Source organism: Mustela nivalis (genome assembly GCF_964662115.1).
Source record: "Mustela nivalis genome assembly, chromosome: X".
NCBI classification, from domain to species: domain Eukaryota; kingdom Metazoa; phylum Chordata; class Mammalia; order Carnivora; family Mustelidae; genus Mustela; species Mustela nivalis.
In genome coordinates, this window is record NC_139040.1 from 29,310,208 (window position 1) to 29,329,166 (window position 18,959).

General features: G+C 49.1%; 1 protein-coding gene and 1 long non-coding RNA gene across 3 annotated transcripts; one reads left to right on the forward strand and one right to left on the reverse strand.

Annotated features, from left to right (window-relative positions):
* Window positions 1–5,126: 5,126 nt before the first annotated feature.
* Window positions 5,127–14,179, reverse strand: LOC309855753. Of its 2 annotated transcripts, none has more exons than XR_014306971.1 (4): window positions 13,965–14,179; window positions 8,345–8,779; window positions 6,394–6,653; window positions 5,127–5,469 (listed from the first exon to the last, which is right to left on the reverse strand). It is a non-coding gene; the product is annotated as an uncharacterized lncRNA (long non-coding RNA). The 2 variants fall into 2 exon arrangements; XR_014306972.1 differs by having other exon boundaries at window positions 8,341–8,779.
* A 30-nt stretch (window positions 14,180–14,209) lies between these two features.
* Window positions 14,210–18,959, forward strand: RPL39 (ribosomal protein L39). The gene is made up of 3 exons (XM_082716332.1): window positions 14,210–14,534; window positions 16,150–16,253; window positions 18,706–18,959. Exons 1-3 carry the CDS (start codon window positions 14,532–14,534, stop codon window positions 18,752–18,754), a joined length of 156 nt encoding a protein of 51 aa, XP_082572458.1. The 5' UTR covers window positions 14,210–14,531; the 3' UTR covers window positions 18,755–18,959.

Sequence of the window (18,959 nt, forward strand, 5' to 3'; positions counted from 1 at the left end):
GTGTGAAGCTAAGTGTATTCATTAACTACCAAATAACTATTCATTTTGAGACATTAAATTTCCGATACTGAATTAACCTCTTGGGTATTTTGAAAGGGGACGAAGGATACTCCTTTCTGCCTTCACTGGCATTATGCCTTTATTCTTCCCACCAAGAAGATCCAATCATGGTTCACTACTCTCGTTCCACAAAAACCAAAATGTCTGGACGATATCCTTGAGCTGCTGCTTCATGTCCATCCTGCCGGCTTCTCCTAACGTGGCGTCAGTCTGCCCTTACTAAGTGACCATTTTAGTTTAACTCACCTTTGAGAAACCAGTTTCCCGGGAGGCGGGTAAAGAGGATCAAGATGACTAAAAGAATGGTCCTCAGCTGGGAGAGAGGACCAAAATACAGGAAGGGCAAATTTCAAAGAGAATGGCTGGCAGCAGCCCGTGCCTCAGAGAGGTCAGGGAAGCCGAGATGTGTTCACCGGGCTTGGCAGTATTGAGGTCAGTAGTGAACTGCTGAGGCAGAAACCACGTTACGGGGAGGGGCGAGTGTCAGGTAGGAAATGTGGATGGGGCAGCTGGATGAATGGACCTCGGAGCTCAGAGAAGAGGTCTGGGCTGGAGGTACAGATTGAGAATTTGTCTGTTTTAGGTGACCATTGAATCCATGGATCTAGATTTAGTCACTTAGGGGAAAGAGAGTGAAGAAAGAACAAGCAGACCTAGGGCCCAGCCTTGAAGAACCATAAGGTTACAGGTAAGGAAAAGCACCGTCAGAGACAGAAAAGGGATAGCCAGAGAGGAGGTGGGAAACGGGCAGACTCCAATACTCCCTAACCCGAAAGACTGAAGAAGGCCATCAGCAGGGTTGGACGCTGCTGGAAGGTCAAGTGTGATGCCTGAGAAAAAGGCCATGGTTTTCTACAAATCTCTGAGGACCTGGAATTACAGGGACTGGAAGCCAGACTAGGTTGAGAATGGTTATAGCATAGACGTTTGGCAGTGAGAAAAATGGAGACAGGTAAATGGTGCTGAGGAAGGATTATTTTAAATACAAGAACTACCAAAGCATGTTTAGAAGCCGAAAGGAAACCTCAGAAAGACCCAAGGGAAGCGATTGTCAGCCAGGTCTCCTGGGAAGGCAGGTGAAAGCAGGGCAGCACAGGGGAGAGAAGGAGAAGCAATGCCCCGCAGCCGCCAGTCCTGAGCTGGTGTCACTTGCCTCCCTCCCCAGCCTGGGACCTGCAGCCAGGCCTCTCGAGGCTGTGTTCCCATCAACACCTCCCTCGGTTGTCCTACTCACCCTTGCCAGTCCGGACTCGGTAAACTGTGCTTCCCTACGCCCCTTAACATTTTTCCATTTACATATTCACTTCAGCAAACACTGATCACCGACAGTAGGCTAGCCCTGGGGGGCCAGGACCAAGTCCTTGTCTTTGAGAAACCATGGTCTGGTGGTGGCAAGAAGCAACTAGAAATAACCAGAGCATGGTGCACCATGTAAGGAGGGCTAGGATGGCATGGCCAGGTGTGGGCATCACCTGCCCCTAAGCTGCCAAGTGTTGCTGGAGAAAACCCCTCAACCAGATCAACCAGTGAGACTACAGGCGGGCCCTCCGTCCTGCCCAGCAGTTTAAATCGCACCAACTTCCTTTGCCGCAGGGCCACCTTGCTCTCCCTGGCGGGCTCCCCCGGCGCTCCTGGGAGGGAGGGGCGGGGACGGACCACTTCCTCGTAACTCATCATTTAAGGTCTCCGTGAACACCAGCTGCTGCAAACAACAGGAAAGTAAGCATTCGTTCCGTTTTGCCTACTTCAGATAAAGGTTCAGTTTGTTTTGGGGGATAACGACAGGATGGAGACAACTGAGACGCTGGATATCAGAAATCCGTGGAACACCCCCTGCGTGCTGGCACAAAGACTACAAACTACTGTAGCGAACAAGGTCCCCGCCCTCGTGATACTTAAAACCCCGGAGCGCTTGCTGCTCTGGTGGACAGTGATGCGAGGGAAGCAGGCAGAAAAATTCAAAGAGCGAGGGCAGTAGGGTTAGGTCTTCAAGGCAGTGACGAATGGATGGCTTTGGGTACTCAGGCCTTCAAAATTGAGACCCGCACCCCTTTTCCCGGCAGGCAGACAGCAGGTAGTCCCGAGGTAGTAATTCAGCTCGTAATTAGTGAAGATCTAACTCTGTGCTATTCACAGATGCTACCTTTAATTCCATAGTTGGAAGGTTAGTAAGAGTTTTGTGGCCCATTTGTTGCTATACAGAAACTCTGCACTTTTTTTTTTTATAGAAGATTTTATTTATTTGACAGAAACACCAAGAGAGGGAACACAAGCACGGGGAGTGGGAGAGGAAGCAGGCTTCCCGCTGAACAGAGAGCCCAATGTAGGGCTCAGGGCTCGATCCCAGGACCCTGGGATCATGACCTGAGTCAAAGGCAGACATCTAATGACTGGGCCACCCAGGCACCCCAGAAACAGTATGTTTTATCTTTTTATGGGTCCTGCCCAGAATTTTCTTTATAATATCTGGGGCTGTATTCCATACCACAAAAATCTACTATGACCACTTACGTCATTATTAAAGAAAGCAAGGTAGCAAAGTTAGGTTCCCATGTGAATTCTTGGAGAGAATATATTGACAGCTACAAGCATAGGATTAGCCATCCTTAGAACACTCACATACATTTATTCAATCACCAAATAATTTTCAGTAATTATCAAGTTCCTACTATGGAGATGGGTAAATACATAATTGTTCATTATTACTGTAATGTATGGCATAAATCTATATTTCTAGACTTTGAGTATCTCTGGCCCTGGCCACCCCCCTAACCTCAGATGCAGCTGCCTACTAGACATCTATGCCCAAATGACCGCCACGTATCTCTGGTCCCAAACTGAACTTAGGTTCCTCCCCATCCTGTTTCGTCGAGGACGTCAACCCCCTACCCACTAAGCATTGAGGGTCACACTTGACTCCATCCTCACTCCCTACAGCCAATCACTGTATCGTTTGTGCAATTCCTCTCCCCCCAACTCCTTTCACTGCCCTTGTGCGGGTTCCCATTATTCATTCATTCATTCATTCATTCACTACTTCTTGAGCATACACCATGAGCCATGTATGTTCTAGTTCCATCAGTGAACAAAACAAAATTCCTGCCTTCATGGAGCTTATATTCAAGTGGAGAAAGTAAATAAAACAAGCAAAATAAGCATTATCAGAAAGTGACAAGTACGGGACTCCTGGCAGTCTCAGTCTATAAATATAGATGTTATGCCATACATTACAGTAATAATGAACAATTATGTATTTACCCATCTCCATGGAGCATGTGACTCTTGATCTCGGGGTTGGGAGTTCGAGCCTCATGTCAGGTGTAGAGATTATTTAAAAAGAAAGTGGCAGGTGCTTGAGAGAAATAAGAAGTCAGGGAGGAGTGCCTGGGTGGCTCAGGGCATCTGCCTTCGGCTGGGGTCGTGATCCCAGACTCCTGGGATCAAGCTCCAAGTTGGGCTTCTTACTCAGCAGGAAGCCTGCTTCTCCCTCTCCAGCTCCCCTGTGCTTGTGTTCCCTCTATCGCTATCTCTCTGTCATAAATTAAAAATAATAATAATAAGTCAGGGAAAGGGAATATGATGTTCATGGTTGGGGGCTGAAAGGCCTAAATGAGAAGGTGACTTCGGAGTAAAGACTTGAGAAGGAAATGACGGAGCTAGCTCCATGGGTATCTGGAGGTACAAGCCTCCAAAGGAAAAATTATGTGAAAAAGCCCTGGGGTAGGAATGTGCCTGGCCTGCTCAGGAACGGCAAAGAGGCCATGATAGCTGGAGTAGAATGAGCAAAGAGAAGGTCTGCCAAAAGGGATGGAGTAAAGTCAGAGAGCCAACGGGGGCAAGATCCTATAGAGTCAAGACTTTCCTTCCCAGTGATATAGGAACCACCACAAATTTTGAGCAGAGGTGTGATATAATCTGACTTGATCTTATAAAATAAAAGGATCACTCTGGCTGCTGTGTTGAAAACAGACCAACGCCAGGGAAACAAGGACTAAGGATTAGCTATTGCAGTAATCCAGTGGAGAAATGATGGTCGCCTGGACCCGGATGGTGGCAATGGAAGGAGCCAGAAGTGATCACATTCTGAACATATTTTGTCACTAGAGCCCATGGAATTTGCTGACTGATCAGATTTGGGGGGTGAGAGAGTCAAAGATTATTTAAGCAACTGGCAGGATGGAGAAAGAATTCAGATGGGGAAGAGGGCAAGGAAAAGGGTGTGTGTGCGTGTGTGTTTGGAGGTGCAGGGGGCTACCGGGGGCACTCAGCTGTGGACATGTAAAGCCATGAGACTGAGATCACCGCGACAGTAAGCACGGACTGAAGGGAAGAGTTTCGAAGGCTGAGGTCTGGAGCGCTCAAGCGTTCAGACGTGAGATAGAGAGCCAGAGAAAGAGATTCTGAGGAGCAGTCAGCAAGAGAGGGCCTTACTTCAAGTGAAGGCAGTATTTCAAGGAGAAGTCAACTAAGACAAATGTAGCCGATAGATGGAATAAGATCCTAGCAGAGAAATTAACTTAGGATTTAGCAACAGAGAGGTCACTGGTGATCCTGGGCAGTTTCAGTTCGAGTGCTAGGTGAAACCTGATTGGAGTGCATTCCTGAGAGGACGGGCACCCACTAGGATGCCTATCAAATTATTTTGGGGGCATGGCGCGCCTGGGTGGCTCAGTGGGTTAAAGCCTCTGCCTTCGGCTCAGGTCATGATCCCAGGGTCCTGGGATCGAGCCCTGCATTGGGCTCTCTGCTCAGTGGGGAGCCTGCTTCCTTCTTTCTCTCTGCCTGCCTCTCTGCCTACTTGTGATCTCTGTCTGTCAAATAAATAAATAAAATCTTTAAAAAAATAATGTCTTTTTAAAAAATTATTTTGGGGCACCTGGGTGACTTAGTTGTTAAGCATCTGCCTTCATCATGGGTCATGATCCCAGGGTCTTGGGATCGAGCCCCGAGTCGGGCTCCCTGCTCCGCGGGGAGCCTGCTTCTCCCTTTCCCACTCCCTCTGTTGTGTTCCCTCTCTCGCTGTGTCTCTCTCTGTCAAATAAACAAGTAAAATCTTTCTTTAAATTTTTTAAAAATGATTTTTAATGGGAAATAACTAGCATTCGCAAGGATGTGGGAAATCGGAACTTTCCTACATTACTGGGAGGAGTGTAAAATGGTGCAGCAACTATAGAAAAAAAAGTCTGGCAGTTATGCAGAAGGTTAATCGTTAAGTTGATAAGAGATTATAGGACCCAACAATTCCACTACTAAGTATATACCTCAAATCACTGAAAACAGGTACTCAAACAGAAAACCGCATGCTGGCGTTTACAGCACAATTCACTATGGCCAAAAAATGGAAGCCATCCTAGGGTCCGTCAGCTGACCAACAAAATGATAACGTCCATGGGGTGGAATGTTGTTTAGCTGTAAAAAGGAACAAAGTAGAACACATGCTGAGGACAGAGAAGAGGCTCGAAACTGCCATCCCGGCCACAGGCTGACCAGCTGTGGACCACACCTGGTCCCTGCCCTTGGGTACACAGCCTGCAAGCTAAGAAGGGTTTTTGTATTTTTATATGGTTGAAAAAAAATCAGAAGAATTGCTTGCCACAGCCACAAATTCTCTGCAATTCAAATAGCGCCTGTAACTAAAATGTTATTAGGACGCGGCCACACCCCTCGATGTCCTTGTGTCTGGCTGCAACCGCGGAGTTGAATGGTTGCAGTAGGCATGGGTCGCCTGGGAAGTTTAAGATATTTACCAGCGGAGGAGTTATCCAGCCTCCGGTCTAGACCCTTGCTACTCAAAGTGTGTGGCTCCACGGCCCAGAAGCACACGCATTACCCGAGAAGTTGTCACAAATGCAAACTCCAAATCTGTGTTCTGCCAAGAACCCCAGGTGACTCGTGTGCGCCCTGAGAGCCTCTGCTCTAGGAGAATGGGAGCGAGGCCTGATGAGAAGGATGGAGGGCTAGTGCTGGGGGCAGCCGAGGCAGTGAGCGGCAGGAGAGTGAGAATGGGCTAACGTCAAGGTCAGAGGTATGGCGAGGGATCGAGTGAGAGGTCACGATCACCGGAGGAGAGGAGGCAAGTGACTGGGGGCATCCACATGCATGTTGCACTCCCTGAGAACTGGGAGGGCAGTGGTGTCCCAGAGAGGGCCAGCGAGGCAGGAGCTAAGTCGGCAAGGAATGGGAGGGAGAGACTCAGGAACCAAAACAAAAGAAAACACAGCCCCAACCCCCTCCAAGGGTCTCTTTGTTTCCACTCCTACTGCTGCCCTCACAGGCTCTCCACACAGCCTCCGGGCAGGATCTCTCTAACACACCTCCATGAGCACCGCTTACCTTCCAAAGCTTTCAGTGGCTTCCATTTGCTTTCAACTGTTATTTTGAAACCATTCTGAGGAACCTTTTTGGCTGGGCCAAAGTGCTTCAGGAGTTCCTCAAAACAAGAAGTGCCCAGGCCAAACAATGAAGATGCAAACTGCCCCAAGGAGCCCGTTCCTGTATGTTGGCTGGTTGATGTATTAGACCCCATTCATTCATTCTTCAGATGTTTACTGAGCACCTTCTGTGAGGCACGAGTCTGGGCTCAGGGAAGATAGCTGCGAACAAAATACAAGACCTCATGGGATTTTCATTCTAGGGAGGGAGGCAGACAAGAAAAAAAGAAAACATATGCCAGCAAGATATGTTCTATGGAGAAGACAAAGCAGGAGTAGGGGCAGGGAATGCTGGGTCAGGGAGCAGAGGCTGCCATTGTAGACAGACCAGTGGTTATGGAAAGCCTCACTGGAAAGGCGACATGCGAATCAAGCTTTAGAGAGACTGACGGAAGAAGCTTCCAGAGAGAGGGCACAGTAAGTGCAAAGTCCCCTGAGATGGGATTGTCACTGGCCAGCACGGCTGAAGCAGAGTGAACTGAAGGCAAGAGTGGCTGGAGAAGTCAGAGGTAAGGATGGGAGGGTCTGATAGTGTGTGCCCCTTGCAGGCCACTGTAAGGACTTGGATTGTCATCCAGAGCGAGGTGATGAGCCATTAGAGCCACTTTAATACGAGTGACACACATGGGACAGGTTTTTAACAGGATCACTCTGGTTGCTGTACTGAGAGAAACTGGAGGAGGCGGGGTCAAAAAAGGGAGGAGGGGGTGCCTGGGGGGCTCAGTCATTAAGCGTTTGCGTTGGCTCAGGTCATGATCCCAGGGTCGTGGGATTGAGCCCTGCATCAGGCTCCCTGCTCAGTGAGGAGCCTGCTTCTCCTTCTCTCCATCTGCCCCCGCTCCCCCTGCTTGTACAATCTCTCTCTCTGTCAAATAAATGAGTAAGGAATCTTAAAAAAAAAAAGAAAGGAGAAGGATAAGTAGTAGTAGTAGAAGTAGAGGTCAAAGTCGAAGTTGAAGTCACAGCTTGTGGGCCTCCAGGATCAAGCTCAGCCTCCCGGGCCTGCCCTGGGAGGCCCGGGATACTGGGTCAGGGTCCGACACCTTTGCAAACACAGTGTTCCCTCTTCCTGGAAAGCCATCCTCACTCCCTTTCTCTGTCCCTTCCCATTCCTTCATCAGGATTTCCCTCAGGCAGCCACTTCTCTGAAGACCTTTTCCCTGACCTTCTCCTGCCCGGGCTGGGGAAAGGGGTACTCTGTGCTCTCCCGGGATCCCATTCACCGCTCCCAGCACATGGGCCACCCTGGGCTGGAAACGACAGTACCGTCCATCCCGCTACTGCACACGGTACGGGCATGCGACTTGTCCAGCGAGTGCACACATCTGTTCCGCATCCTCTCTGCTTCCTCCAGAGGCCTTCACTGCGTGCACAAGGCCGGGGTGCCTCATTTCCTGCACTCCACCCCACCTGCCATGCGCCCCCTCGCTCTCATCCATCCCCATCACCGGCTCCCTCTTGTATGTGCCTGGGGCTGCTTTTATCATAGGAAGACAGGGGTGGGGCTTATGCAAATGATATGAATATCTGAGGTGTCATGAAAATGAAAATATTCAGGGAGCGCCTTGGTGGCTCAGTCGGTTGAGTGGCCGACTCCTGGTTTCGGCTCAGGTCACGGACCTTGGGGTCATGGGATCGAGCTCCGGGCCGGGCTCCACGCTCAGCAGGAGAGTCTGCTTGAGATTCTCTCTTTCCCTCCCCTTCTGTCCCTCCCCCTGCTCCTGCACACTAGCTCCCCCATCTCTCAAATAAATAAATAAATCTTAAAGGAAGAAAAAAAAAAAGAAAATATCCAGATATTTCCCCAAAGAAACAATGGAGGGAGAACTCAGCATCTTAGAAAAATTACCTACGGGAACGAAATAGCCGATGGGGTGGCTGGGGCCGACTGGGATGGCAGAAAAGTCGTCTGTGAACCGTTTCATCTACAGCTTTGTCTGTAGACCCAGGTCGATGTGTTTTGAACTTTACATTGAAACAGAACACCCACACAGAAAAGTGCACAGACCCAGAGGGTACAGCTAGATGAACCATCACAAAAGCAAACACACCCACGGATACAGCACCCAGAGCGAGGAACGGAATATGACCAGCACCCCCCACCCTGCAAGGGATCACCACTACCCTGACTTCTCACGGCACAGGGTCCGTTCTCCTGGCTTGTGTCTTTCCGTAAATGGAATCATACAGCACTCGCGCTTTTGTCTGGCTTCCTTTGTACCACGTGCTTGTGGATGTTTATGAGATCAGCGCCGCCACCCTGGGTAGTTGGGAGTTTGTTGTCATTGCTGGAGAGGAAAGGGTGGCAAATGTTTTAGTGTCTTTTTTTTTTTTTAAGATTTTATTTATTTATTTGACAGAGAGATCACAAGTAGGCAGAGAGGCAGGCAGAGGGAGAAGCAGGCTCCCCGCCAAGCAGAGAGCCCGATGCGGGACTCGATCTCAGGACCCTAAGATCATGACCTGAGCCAAAGGTAGCCGCTTAACTAACTGAGCCACCCAGGCGTCCCAAATATTTACAGAACTTAGAAACTTAATTTACAAAAAACATTGTCTCTTCATGTTTTTCGTCTTCCCTCCCACTGCAGGAAATGACTGTTCTTTTCAAGGGAAGCTCCTCTCCAATGCCCTTCAGCCTGCCATGTGTTCCCACTATACCTGCACTTCCTTGCAACTTGAATCTCTCTCCTTCCCATCGTCTTCTGCACAGACCTACCAAAAACAACCAGCTCTTGAGCTCACCACCCAAAGGATTCTTCTTCATCTCCTTCTCTTCCCGCGCAAACATCTTAAAAGCATCTCCGTCCCCTCAAGCCCAAGCCCCGCCCCACCTCACTGCTCACTCTCTCCCCTTCTCACCACCTTCCTCATCACCCATCTGTAGGCGCCCACCTTTCACAGGCACCAGGGTGCACCTGAGGGAAAATCCTGGAGCCTCTTCACAGCCCTTGTCCCTTCTGAAACCCAGCTCTGGGACCTTCTTGTCCCTTCTGGGACCCAGCTCTGCTAGATTCTGGCCCCCGAAACTTGCCTCCCGCACTCTGGTGACATGCTGGATCTTTGGCTACAGCGCTCTCCTCCCCAAGTGCCCATGCCCTCATCCCACCTGTATTCATCTGCGACGACTACCCTAACAACACGCCAGACTGGGTGCTGCAAACGACCGAAACGTCTCATGGTTCTGGAGGCTAGAAGGCCACAGCCAAGGCATCAGCGGGTCTGGTTTCTCCTGAGGCCTGACTGGCTTGCAGAGGGCCGGCCACCTTCCACTGTGTTCTCACATGGTCTCTGAACGTCCCTGCTGTCTTCCTGTGTGTCCTACTCTCTTCTGATAAGGACACCAGGCAGATTGGACTAGGGTCCACAGGAGCAAGCCTCATCTTAACTAATTCACCTCTGTTAAGGCCCTGCCTCCAAAGAGTCACATTCTCAGGGACGGGGCTAGGGCTCCTACATACAAATTATAGGGGAACTCAAGTCAGCCCATAACACGACTGCCCCCCTTCTAAGGCTGGATTCAAATGCTATCTCCTCCCCTAGCCGGCAATCGGCACTCCTTCAACATTCTTGTAATAGTTTATTTGGTTCCTAGCACTGTCTGCCCTGTTACAACACAAGGGAATGAAATTAATCACGGCTGCTGTGTACGGAGCCGGACGGCGGTAATGGACCAGGTGGATATGAACGCAGGGCTTCATAGGTGCTTGACGTGTCTGAGTGGTGACTGCGAAGCCTGCCAGAGCACTGGGGGCTAAGCAGTAGTGTTTATCCCCATTTTCTGGAAGAGAGAACTGAGGCATGGACAGGCTGAGCAATGGATCCAAGGTCATGTGGCTTGTGCGTTGCGCTGTTGGTATTTGAACTGCGGACATCCTAGCTTCAGAGTCGGCCAGCCTTCACTTAGTGCCCTTTTCAGTTCAACAGACACCCGGGCCTACCATGTGTCAGGCTTGGGTCTTGGTGCTGGGGGTACGGGAGCAAACAAATCTGACAAAATAAAAAAAAAAAAACACAAAACACCCTGCCCTCATGGAGGCTCGTGGTAATGGGACAGTTCTGTATTTTATCATGGTGGTAGTTCTGCGAGTTACACATGGGATAAAACTATATAGAACCAGACATACACACACACAGACAAGTGCATATATAACTGGTGAATTCTGAATAAGCTCTTTGGATTGTTCCAATGTCAATTTCCAATGTCAATTCTCCTGTCAATTTACATTAGTGAATAAAGACACGGACCCTCCAGCAGGCTGAGTGGAAGGTGCACAGGACTTCTCTGTAGGTTTGGGGGAGTTCTCATGAACCCCCGATTATTTCAAAATAAAAAGTTTAAAAAAGGGGTGCCTGGGTGGCTCAGTGAGTTAAGCCTCTGCCTTCAGCTCAGGTCATGATCCCAGCGTCCTGGGATCGAGTCCCGGGATTGAGTCCTGCATCGGGCTCGCTGCTTAGGGAGGAGCCTGCTTCCTCCTCTCTCTCTGCCTGCCTCTCTGCCTGCTTGTGATCTTTGTCTGTCAAATAAATAAATAAAATCTTAAAAAAAAAGTTAAAAAAAACCTCTCTGCCCCCACTGAGATTCATTCCAACGTGGAATTAGATGACCAATAAGTGATATGACAGGCAGGAAGGTGCTAAGTATTACTGAGAAAAGCAGGGAGTCTGGCTATAGAATGTTGGGGGTAAGTGGTCTCTCTTAACCAGAGACATCTAAGCCTTGACTTGCAGAACATGAGGAGACCAGCCACAGGCTACCTGGGGAAATGGGAGTCCTGGGCAGGGAGAACACCTAGGACTAAGGCTGTGAAGAGAACTGTGTCTGGAGTGTGTAGGGAAGGGCAAGGAGGTCCGTGAGGCTTTAGCAAACTGAGCGTTAGAATAGCAGGAGGTTGGGTCGGAGAGGTAAGGTAGTCCAACCAACTGGGTAGGGCTTTTCAGGCCATGGCAAATTTTTTTTAAAAAAAGATTTTATTTATTACTTATTTGACAGAGAGAGATGCAGCGAGAGAGGGAACGCAAGCAGGGGGAGAGGGAGGGGGAGAAGCAGGCTTCCCACTGCATGGGGAGCCTGATATGGGGCTCGATCCCAGGACCCCAGGATCATGACCTGAGCTGAAGGCAGATGCTTAACCAACTGAGCCACCCAGGCGCCCCTCCTGTACTGTCTTTTATTAGGAGAGGGATAGGGAGCCACTGGAGAGTGTTGAGCAGAGGACTGATGTGATCTGCCTAAGGACTTGAAAAGGTCACTCCAGCTGCTGTAGGAAGCCAGAACAGAAGAAGGGAGACCAGCGAGGAACCTTAAAATTATGTAGGTGACAGCGGGTGGTTTGGACCCGTGCAGAGGTGATGAGAAGTCCTTGGGTTCTGGATACACCTCCAAGTCAAGCTGACCAGATTTGCTGACAAACCTGATGCGGGATGTGAGAGAGAAGAGTGGAAGATAAACTGTAGCCCAAGCCACAGGATGACTGGAGGTGCCATTGTTTTAAATGGGGGACTTTGAGGGACCTTGTTGGGTGGGTGGGGGGAGGAAGATCAGGAGGGCTGTTGGGGACATATTAAGTTTAAGGCATCTAACTGGATATTGGACATGTAATTGACATCTAACTGGATGTTGGGAAGGTAGCAAGAGTTCAAGGAAGGTCCAAGCTGGAGATATATGTTTGGGTATCATAAACCAAGAGAATTTAGAGCCTTGATATTGGATGAAATTGTCAAAGGAGGGAGTGTATATAGAAAAGAGAAGAAGTCCACAACTGAACGTTGGGGCTCTCTAATGTCAAAAAGGAGTTGAGATAAGGAAGAATCAGCAAAAGAAACAGAATGGGTAGCATGCAAGGAAGAAGGAAATCCAGGTAGAATGAAGAGCGCCCCTATAAAGCTGTAAGAATTAAAAAGATTATTTACCCTCCCTGGTACCTGCTCTACCTGCTCCCGGTGGCCCTGAGGGGACACAGGCTGAAGAGTAGGAGTCAGAGTGGGGGACTGGAGGCGAGCTGGAGGGGGAGCGGAGGGGAGCAGAGGAGGATCTAGTGTGCCGGTTGAAATGTCAGAGAGAGATCACAAGTAGGCAGAGAGGCAGGCACAGAGAGAGAAGAAAGCAGGCTCCCCACTGATCAGAGAGCCCGATGCAGGGCTCGATCCCAGGACCCTGGAATCATGACCTAAGCTGAAGGCAGAGGCTTTAACCCACTGAGCCACCCAGGAGCCCCAAAATTGATTAAATTTATTTTAAAAGTCTTCTTAACATACTTCTCCTTATGGGTCTAATAACTATAGTTGATCCTTGAACAATGCAGGGATTAGAGAGGTCAACCTAGCGCAGTGGAAAATCTGCATGTAACTTTTTGACTCCCCCAAAACTTAATAGCCTACTGCTGACCAGAAGCCTTACTGATAATGTAAACAGTCGGTTAACACATATTCTATACATTATACATATTATATACTGCATCCTTAAAACAAAGTAAGCTAGAGAAAAGGTTATTAAGAAAATCATAAGGGGGCTCATGGGTGGCTTAGTCGGTTTGATTTCCACGTAGGTCATGATCTCAGGATCGTTAGATCAAGCCCTGTGATGGGCTCTGCACTGGGCCTAGAGCCTGCTTAAGATTCTCCCTCTCTCTTGGGTGGCTCAGTGGGTTAAGGCCTCTGCCTTCGGCTCAGGTCATGATCCCAGGGTCCTGGGATCGAGCCCCGCATCGGGCTCTCTGCTCTGCAGGGCGCCTGCTTCCTCCTCTCTCTCTCTGCCTGCCCCTCTGCCTACTTGTGATCTCTGTCTGTCAAATAAATAAATAAAATCTTTAAAAAAAAATTTTTAAAAAGGAAATCATAAGGAAAACACATTTATAGTTCTCTACTGTATTATTAGAAAATTTCCACCTATAAGTGGACCCATGAAGTTCAAACCCATATTGTTCAAGGGTCTACTGTACTGTAATTCCAAAGAAGTGATGAGTGTATAAATTATTTATTTATACTCTTATTTCAAGAGGCCTTCATCAACTGCAATGTAATATGAAACCACCTTTGATTTCCACTGGTGACAAAGTCTCACGTACTGTTAATGCCACTACAGTTTGCTGCCTACGTTTGTAAATAAAGAAAGGGTTAGATTCAGACAGTTTGATAATAACGAAGTTGTGATTTTTGTTTTCTCATCCAAGTTCATGTATTCTGTGAATTCTACCCATGGACCATTTGTGGACCCCAGGTTAAAAACCCTTACCTTAATCTACTGGTACAAAACCGCTTGAGGTGACTGCAAATGCACAGAGAGGTTTTTGTTTTTTAAATGTGGAGAAAAAAAACCACGAAAACGGGGATCATTAACATCCAAAACGTATGCCATTAGTTCCCATACATTTTGCAAAGTGGGTTAAAAGCCTGGCATTCCTAGCAGCCAAGTTAAAGGTTGTCCCGAACTTTCTCCGCTCAGACCTCGATTAGCAACCTCTTGCCTGGGCTTACCGGACCCTCCTAGGGCAGCCCCCGCCGCCGTCTTTTGCTTCCTCCATCATCACCATCCCTTCCCGTCCAGCGCGGCCCGGCCAGATCAAGACAGGGCCGAGATGCGTGCTGCCGGGCCAACCTGCGGAGGTTAGCCGTCCGGTCTCTCCCTCCCAAGCCCGGGACCCGAGGCCCTCGTACTCGGACGTGACGTCTCCCCCGCCCGCCCTGGACATTAGCCCCGCCCTCTCTGCTCCCTCCGCCTTCGGGAAGGGCTCCCCCTGTGGCATCTACCACGGGCTGCGGGCCTCACCCACGAAGCACGGTGTCCTTAGCACACTGACAGGCTCCCGAGGAACGCACTTACGGAAGTGTTGCAAAGGGAATCCCTTTTCTCATCCACAGACCCGGTTTGCCAAATTCCCACGGTAGCGCGGACGAACGCGGGGGCGGAGCGGGGGATTTGAGCCTCGCTCTGGCTTCTAAGCTCCGCCCTCCGCTGCGTCTTCTAAATACGTCCTTCCGGCCGTTTCTTCCTTTCTCTTTTTCGCCGCCATCCTGCTGTGTGCTGCGCGCTGTTAATTGACCATGGTAAGTTCATCCGTTCCCATCGGCTCTGGGGTGGGTTCCCGAAACCTGAGGTCTCTGCGAGCTCGCCGGCGCCGCACTCTACATTGAGGTGCGGGGGCCCTTTTAAGCCCTTTTTCCAGGGAAGGTCGAGTACGGCCCACCGCTCCAGCCCGCGGGCCTGGCGGGAAGCTAGCAAGGGATTGGGGATGGGCTGGCTACTCTGGCGATGCGAGGGCCGAGGGGTGGTGCTTTGTGCGCCGCCCCGGCTAGCAGGGCTTCCCACTGGCCTTCGCCCTTCTGGAGCGAACTGTGGTTCTGGGGTGGGGAGGGGTGTCCACTCCAGAAATCGTGGCCAGACAGTGGGGTGCCCGCCGCATGTGCCAGGCATCGAGAAGGGAATGGGGTCTGCTGGTTTTTTGGAAGTTTTTTAAGGTGGCACCCAGGATCATACCACGTTAGGAGCTTACGGGACTTGTTAGTGCTTTGTTCATGGACTTAGCATCTCCCCGTGGAAGCACCTGGAAGGGGTGCCGCGGTGTGGATCTGCGTGTTATTCGGGCGTTCTTAGTAAAATGCCCGCTGCGGACAATTGTGGTCGTGGGTTTTACCTGTGGTCGTTTTCTGAGAAATTAAAATTGCTGTATGTTTCGGGGTATGGAGAGGGATCGGTATCTGGTTTTTTTTAGTTGGTAGGGAATTTACAGCTGCTCTAGTGAGCTGGGAGACAAGGATGTAGTCTTTGCCTTCTTTATAATGGGCCCCTGTTATGCAAGGTGCAAGGGTGTGTTGGACCACTTTAGCTAGACTTGAGACTACCACTCCTGCCATTTCCGGATTGTACGGCAAACGGAGGAGCGGGAGTGAACGAGGTTGGACTTGGATGACCCAAGCTCTTAAAGGCAAAAAATGAAATGAGAAATTGGGAAAGTCGTCCTTGAAAATATATTTTAATAGAGTAGAATCCATGCCAAAATGATAAGGGGCGGGAGACGCTTGGGTGGCTCAGTCGTTTAAGCGGCCCACTCCTGATTTTGGCTCCGGTCATGATCTCAGGGTCCTGGGGTCCAGGCCTGCATCTGGCTCCGCCCTCAGCGAGGAATCGGCTCTGCCTGGGCACTGACTCCTCATGCTCCGCCCCTCGCTCTGGCGCATGCGCTCTCCGTGTGGTTAGCTATCCCTGTTTAACATTGTGCACTGAAACTCCTTGACTTGCAAGCGCTAGATTGTTCTAGTTGACAAAAAGCTGTGTTCTTTTGAGAAAACCAAGTTCTCCAGCCATCCCCAATGGTCCTCTGGGTCCTGGGGTGACAGCAGGGACAACTGGAAGTTATCCTAGCCTTGGAGCATGCATGATCTAGGTTTGGATTCCAGCTCTGTGCGTTAATACTCTGATTTGGGGTCGGTTACTTGCTTTCCTGACTTTTATTGCTGATTTTTACTCGAACGGTGGGGATTATGGTATCTGCCTCCAGAAGTTGTGAGGAACAAAGCAAAGGAAGGATGAGTTTAGCATTGAGAACGTTGGTTTTGGTATAGGTGAAGCATTCAGATGTTTGAGGATTGAGGGCGTCTGACTTTGAATCAGTGGAGCAAGCTCTCGGTGTTGCTGTCTAAATTGATTACATTTCCTTCCCAGTCTTCTCACAAGACTTTCAGGATCAAGCGATTCCTGGCCAAGAAACAAAAGCAGAATCGTCCCATTCCCCAGTGGATTCGGATGAAAACTGGTAATAAAATCAGGTAAGGACCCCCACAACCACCTGCTTGTTTTTGTGGTTGCTGTTGTATTTTATTTTATGTTTAGGTAATTAGGTTTTTGGTGGGCAGCAAAGCAAGGTTTATTGAGTGATAGCACAGTGATAGTACAAAGCTCTTGAGGAGGGAGGGGACCTGAGAGGGTTGCCCTGTGGTCGTTTTTACAAAGTGCTTCCTCCATGTTTCTGTACAGCAGCCCGGGCCACAGCTGGGATTCAGGGTAGACATGCCAGTATTTGTTAATTTCCTGTTGTTTTCAGTCTGTGCCAGAAGGTAAGGTGGAAGGCTGTCCTCCTTACTCATCACAGTGGGGAAGACCATGTTGCTCACTCAGTCCATCTTGAGGTGTTCATCTTTTTGAAAGATTGGGTGATTGCTCTCCACTGCAGAAGAAGTTGAATTGATGGTTTTGGGGAAAAGACATTATTCAAATGGCTACAGAGGGCCTCCAGGGTCACCTAGGCTAACAGACAAAGCTAAACCTAAAACTCAGGTCTCCGGTGCACCTTTCAGTCTCACTGCTCACTGGGGGGCAAGGTGGACCTTTAGACAGGTCTCCAAAGGAAGAAAAATAAGCATCAAAAATTGGTGATATTTGCTCAGGGGCTTGCATCCAGTGACAAGCCCCTGTGTGTTAAACACCTTCCAGAACTTGGATTGGTTTAAAATGAAGTAGTAGATTTTTCTGGCTTTCCCAAATAAGTGAGCCCAAAAGACCATAAAGGAGGAGGAAGCAAATACTGTTACCAAAATTTTTATTTGAAAAGCCTTTTTGTTTAAGCTGAGAGCACAGAGTGGGCCTAGCCATTGGGTCCCTTTGGCAAGATAGACTTCGAAACTGAGGAATGCCAAGATCGTGACTCCAGTATGGACTCTGATTTGATTAAATTACAAGTCTAAGTGGGAATAGTTTTCTGGTTTGAAGACCAAGATGTGAATGTGGGGGCCTGTTTCCTTAATTCTTCTAGCTGGTTACAAAGACAAGTGAAAATCATACCCTTTAACCTTCTAGGCCAGTTAGTTGCTGCCTTTAGTTACTGTATACTGAACACCGGCCTCCATCATTTATATTTATATTAATAGATTAGAACTGCAGCTGGATTGTAAAACCCCTGGTGTTGCCATCAGAATGATGCTGAGAAAACCATTCGCTTGGCCAAATGGTTACTTTGGCAGCTCAGCCCTTGTATGCACATGATGGGTTTCTGTTGAGAATCTCAGCCATCCATAGTAAAGCCCTTTGATTTATTTAAAGATTTATTTATTTGGCATCGAGAGAGGGAACACAAGCAGGGGCAGAAGGAGAGGGAGAAGCAGGCTCCCTGCTAAGCAGGGAGCCTGGTGTGGGGCTCGATCCCAGGATCCCAGTATCATGACCCAAGCCAAAGGCATATGCTTAATGACTGAGCCACCCAGGCACCCTGTAAAGCCCCTTTTTAATGTGTTGGCGTGAACACGGGTTTCTCTGTCATACGCCCATCTGGTGGTGGGACCTGCTGTTCTTGGGTGTTGTGCGGTATGAAAAAAATGTGTGGTTGAAAGTGTACAACGCAGCCCCAGGGAACTGGCAACAGTTGAATGATCTTTCTGTAAAGTCAGCTGTCTTGCAGCTTTTTAAAAGTGTTGAGGGGCACCTGGGTGGCTCAGTGGGTTAGGCCTCTACCTTCGGCTTGGGTCACAATCTCGGGGTCCTAGGATCGAGCCCCGCATCGGGCTCTATGCTCAGCGGGGAGCTTGCTTCTCCCTCTCTGCCTGCCTCTCTGTCAAATAAATAAATACAATCTTTTTTTTTTTTTAAGTGTATTAAAAGCAGGTTGCAATTACAGTGCTTCCTTTTGTGGACGTACTGACATTATCCTGCTGAAAGAAAATCTGTGTCAGTCCTGTTTGATTTTGCCTTCATGAGGGTAAAGTCGTGACCAAGTGACACGGACAATTCTGAGGTAGCCTTATCCCTGCAGATCTCTTGCTTTGATACTGAAATGATCGAGGGTGTTGACCTTTCATAAAAATGAATGTGGGGGCTTTTACTTGTGGGTGACCCATGGGTAGAAATGTTGCTTTGGATGAAGTTGGGGAGTGTTCGAAAGAAATGTGTCTGGGTCTAGCCCCCGGGGTATGAATCCAAAGTAGGTGGGGATATTCTTGGGAGGGGCAAGAGCTTCCCCACTGGTCCAGTCTCCTTTAAGAACCAGTGTGTTTTTCTAGCCTGGAATCCTTTCGAGAGGTAAAGATTTGAATTGATGAGTTCTTAAACACATCTAGCAAATCACTGTTGAGTCTCCAGAGAGAGCGCCAAACCTGTTAAAGGAAGGGAAAATGGGACCCGTCGGCTTTCGAGGATTTTATGGTACTGACAAGGCAGGGTTTGTGGTGAATGGGGGCAGCGGAATTGAGGTCAGACTGCCCTCGTAACCAGCAGTGTCTTTCTGTGCAGGTACAACTCCAAGAGGAGGCACTGGAGGAGAACCAAGCTGGGTCTCTAAGGCGTCCCACATCACGCGATGACACACCTAATTGGCACCACGTATTTAATTAAGCTACTTGAGGATCATGTGTTCTATTCCATCACCCTGTAAACACCTTTCTGCCTGGCCAATATATACCATTTATCAGCGAAAGATTTTTCTGTTACTATAGCTCTGCACCAGTGGGTTGGTTTGGTAATAAACGTGAGGCCTTTGAGCTGTA